Source organism: Camellia sinensis, chromosome 3, assembly GCF_055761805.1.
Source record: "Camellia sinensis isolate YWXY chromosome 3, ASM5576180v1, whole genome shotgun sequence".
Classification (NCBI taxonomy): domain Eukaryota; kingdom Viridiplantae; phylum Streptophyta; class Magnoliopsida; order Ericales; family Theaceae; genus Camellia; species Camellia sinensis.
The window spans coordinates 205,765,066-205,768,532 of NC_138963.1; the positions used below are offsets into that span (position 1 = coordinate 205,765,066).

The 3,467-nt window shown below is 39.4% G+C and overlaps 1 protein-coding gene across 1 annotated transcript; it reads left to right on the forward strand.

Moving 5' to 3' along the window:
• Positions 1–222: 222 nt before the first annotated feature.
• On the forward strand, positions 223–2,928 carry LOC114315390 (subtilisin-like protease SBT3). Its single transcript, XM_028261988.2, has one exon. It carries the CDS (start codon positions 391–393, stop codon positions 2,731–2,733), a length of 2,343 nt encoding a protein of 780 aa, XP_028117789.2. The 5' UTR covers positions 223–390; the 3' UTR covers positions 2,734–2,928.
• The last annotated feature ends 539 nt before the right edge of the window (positions 2,929–3,467 follow it).

The window sequence follows — 3,467 nt, forward strand, 5'->3', positions numbered from 1 at the left end:
ACCTAATGAAACCCATTGTCTCCAAATGAGACAAATACCTAATGAAACCCGTTGTTTCAACTAATAATCGTGAGGTTGGAACACTACCTAGATTTACCGCCGGGACAATGAATAATTTCTCCAACTTCATCCGTAGATCAATCTCTCTCTCACAGCCTCTCATATCATATCCAATCAAATAATTTCTCCAACTTACACCCGTAGATCAATCTCTCTCTCTCTCTCACAGCCTCTCATATCATAACCAATCAAACTTCAGCCTCTCATATCACATCCAATCAAACTTCAATTATTTCTTTCTCATAGCCACTCATCTTTTTACCTTAGAAAAGCGAGTCTTTCACATATAGTCCATCAAACTTCGTATTGAGTATTACTTGTGAAACAAAAATGGTGTTGGTTGTTGATCTTCCTCTGCATCGTTCATCAATTTTCTTCATCATCTTCACATGGTTTCTCTTCATTCATCATGTGAGATCAACAGCAGTGGAGAGATCCACGTACATCATCCACATGGACAAGTCTCTCATGCCCAAAGCTTTCACTACTCACCACCACTGGTACTCCTCCACCGTCGATTCCTTAAAGCAATCGGGTCCGACCACCACAACAAACATGTCAAACTCAATATCACCACCATCACCCAGTGTAATCTACACCTACGACAATGTTGCACATGGTTTTTGTGCACTTCTCTCTCAAAACGAACTAGAAGCTGTAAAAAAATCACTAGGGTTTGTCTCGGCTTACAATGATAGAGAACTCAAACTTCGTACCACTCACACCCCTGAGTTTCTCTCCCTCAATCCTTCATCGGGGCTATGGCCGGCTTCGAATTACGGCAAAGACGTGATCGTCGGTGTTGTCGACAGCGGAGTGTGGCCGGAGAGCTTAAGCTTCAAAGATGATGGTATGACGTCACCAATTCCATCCAAGTGGAAGGGAACCTGCGAGGTTGGACAAGAATTCAATGCCTCCATGTGTAACTCAAAGCTTATTGGAGCTAGATACTTCAACAAAGGTCTGATTGCTAGTAAGCCTCATATTAAGATCAGCATGAAGTCGGCTAGGGACACTGGGGGCCATGGTACTCACACTGCATCAACAGCTGCTGGGAATTTCGTCGAAAGCGTATCGTTCTTCGGCTATGCAGAGGGCACGGCGAGAGGTCTCGCACCACGTGCTAGATTGGCTGTTTACAAGGTCAATTGGAATGAAGGATTCCAATCATCTGATCTTCTTGCTGGTATAGACCAGGCAGTTGCCGATGGGGTGGATATATTGTCACTCTCGTTTGGTTTCGACTATGACCTTCCTTTCTATGAGAATACTATTGCAATAGCTTGTTTTAGTGCCATGGAAAAAGGTGTGTTTGTTGCTCATGCAGGAGGAAACACTGGTCCGGATATTTTGAGCTTGTATGATTCAATTCCATGGACCACGACAGTTGCTGCAAGTAGCATTGATCGTTCGTTCGCTGGAACAGTAACTTTGGGAAATGGGTTAACGATCACTGGATGGTCTGTGTTCCCTGCAAGTGCCTTAGTGGAAAAGTTACCATTATTTTACAATAAAACCGTAGCTTTCTGTAATTCAACTGAGTTGCTAGCTCAAGTTGCTTCTTCCATTATAATATGTGAAGGCATTGGTGACGTTTCGTCTCGATTACAACTTATCTCTAGCCTCAATGTTCCTGCTGCTATATTCATATCCGATGAAATTTTTGAGACGTCGGCATATTTTCCATGGCCTGGTGTGGTGATAAGCACAAAGGATGGACATGCTGTGATCAAATATGCAAAATCTAAGCATAATCCTTTGGCTAGCATGAAGTTCAAACAGACCGTGTTAGGAACAAAGCCTGCACCAGTTGTAGCTTCATATTCCTCAAGAGGTCCTTCCAGAACTTATACTGGACTCTTGAAGCCGGATTTAATGGCTCCTGGGTCACATGTCTTGGCCGCTTGGATACCCATTGTATCTTCAGCAACGATTGGGTTTGGTATAAGCTTGTCCAGTGACTACAAAATTGTCTCTGGAACCTCGATGGCTTGTCCTCATGTTGCTGGTGTGGCTGCACTCTTAAAAGGTGCACACCCTGAATGGAGTCCCGCTGCCATTCGATCTGCCATGATGACCACTGCAAACCCAATTGATAATACTGATAATCTTATCCAAGACTATGGACAAAATAATACATTTGCTTCACCGCTAGCCATGGGTTCAGGTCAAATTGATCCAAATAAAGCACTTGATCCAGGTCTGGTATATGATACACCTCCACAAGACTATGTGAATTTGATGTGCTACATGAATTATACAAAGAAGCAAATCTTAACCATCACGAGGTCAAATCGCTACAATTGCTCAAAGCCCTCCCCTGACCTAAATTACCCATCATTTATTGCATTTTACAATAACAAATCAACAACAATGGTTCAAACATTTCAGAGGACTCTTACTAATGTGGGAGATGGTATGGCAACTTACTATGCTAAGGTCATGGCACCAACAGGCTCTAAAGTAAGAATCTCACCAAGGATGTTGATTTTTAATGGGAAGTACGACCGGAAGAGTTATACTTTGAGTATAGAGTGTAAGAGTAATTTAAATGGTACCATGACATATGGATCACTTGTTTGGATTGAAGATAGCGGAACACGTATGGTGCGGAGTCCAATCGTGCTGTCACGTGAGGCACATTTTAACTACACAACTCCACCTTTCAAATAAGAGTAAATATATAAAAATAAAATATTTATAATAATTATGTTTCCATTATTTTAAAAACACCAATCCTTTCTTGGCCTAGAAATTCTGGTTACACATCATTATCCTTTAAATAATTGATTGTAACATTGTGGGGGAATATTCGTGGCATGTTAGTCGGCTACAAATTTAAAATATATAAACAACTCTTTTGGTTTATGGACTTTTTCGCAAGTGGGCCATGTAACATGTGATATTGGTTTGTTTACTTTTTTATGTGTAAGCTTTGTATTTATTTATTTGTTTTCCAGTAATTTTTGTCTGGCATCAATAAGGTCCTTATCCCTCGCTTCGACTCTTTTTAATTAATTTTTTTTTACGGATTCTGTTTCTTGCTCTTTTGAGCTCTACCTTGCCCTTTTAACCCTACAAAATATGATACTCTATACAAAGAAATGATTTATTAAGAGTAATAATATTTATACTCTATATCAACAGGGGAAAAAAAAGGAGAAAAAAAAACAAAGAAGAAGATTGTTGTAATACGCCGAACAATTTGTTGATATTATTATGAATTTCATTAATATGTGTCTATAGGACACATGTTAAAAGAGTTTTAAAAGATTGTATATTCTCATTTTCATATAGAATGTACGATATTGTTAATGACGAAATAATCAATCGAGATCATCAGTTAAGGCTATTGAAAAAAACCAAAAAAAAAAAAAAAAAAAAAACTTTTGAGTTCAAAAGTGAGA

What these genes read in the sequence shown, in the direction of transcription:
- LOC114315390 (XM_028261988.2), top strand. Translation starts at nt 391, where the DNA reads ATGGTGTTGGTTGTTGATCTTCCTCTGCATCGTTCATCAATTTTCTTC.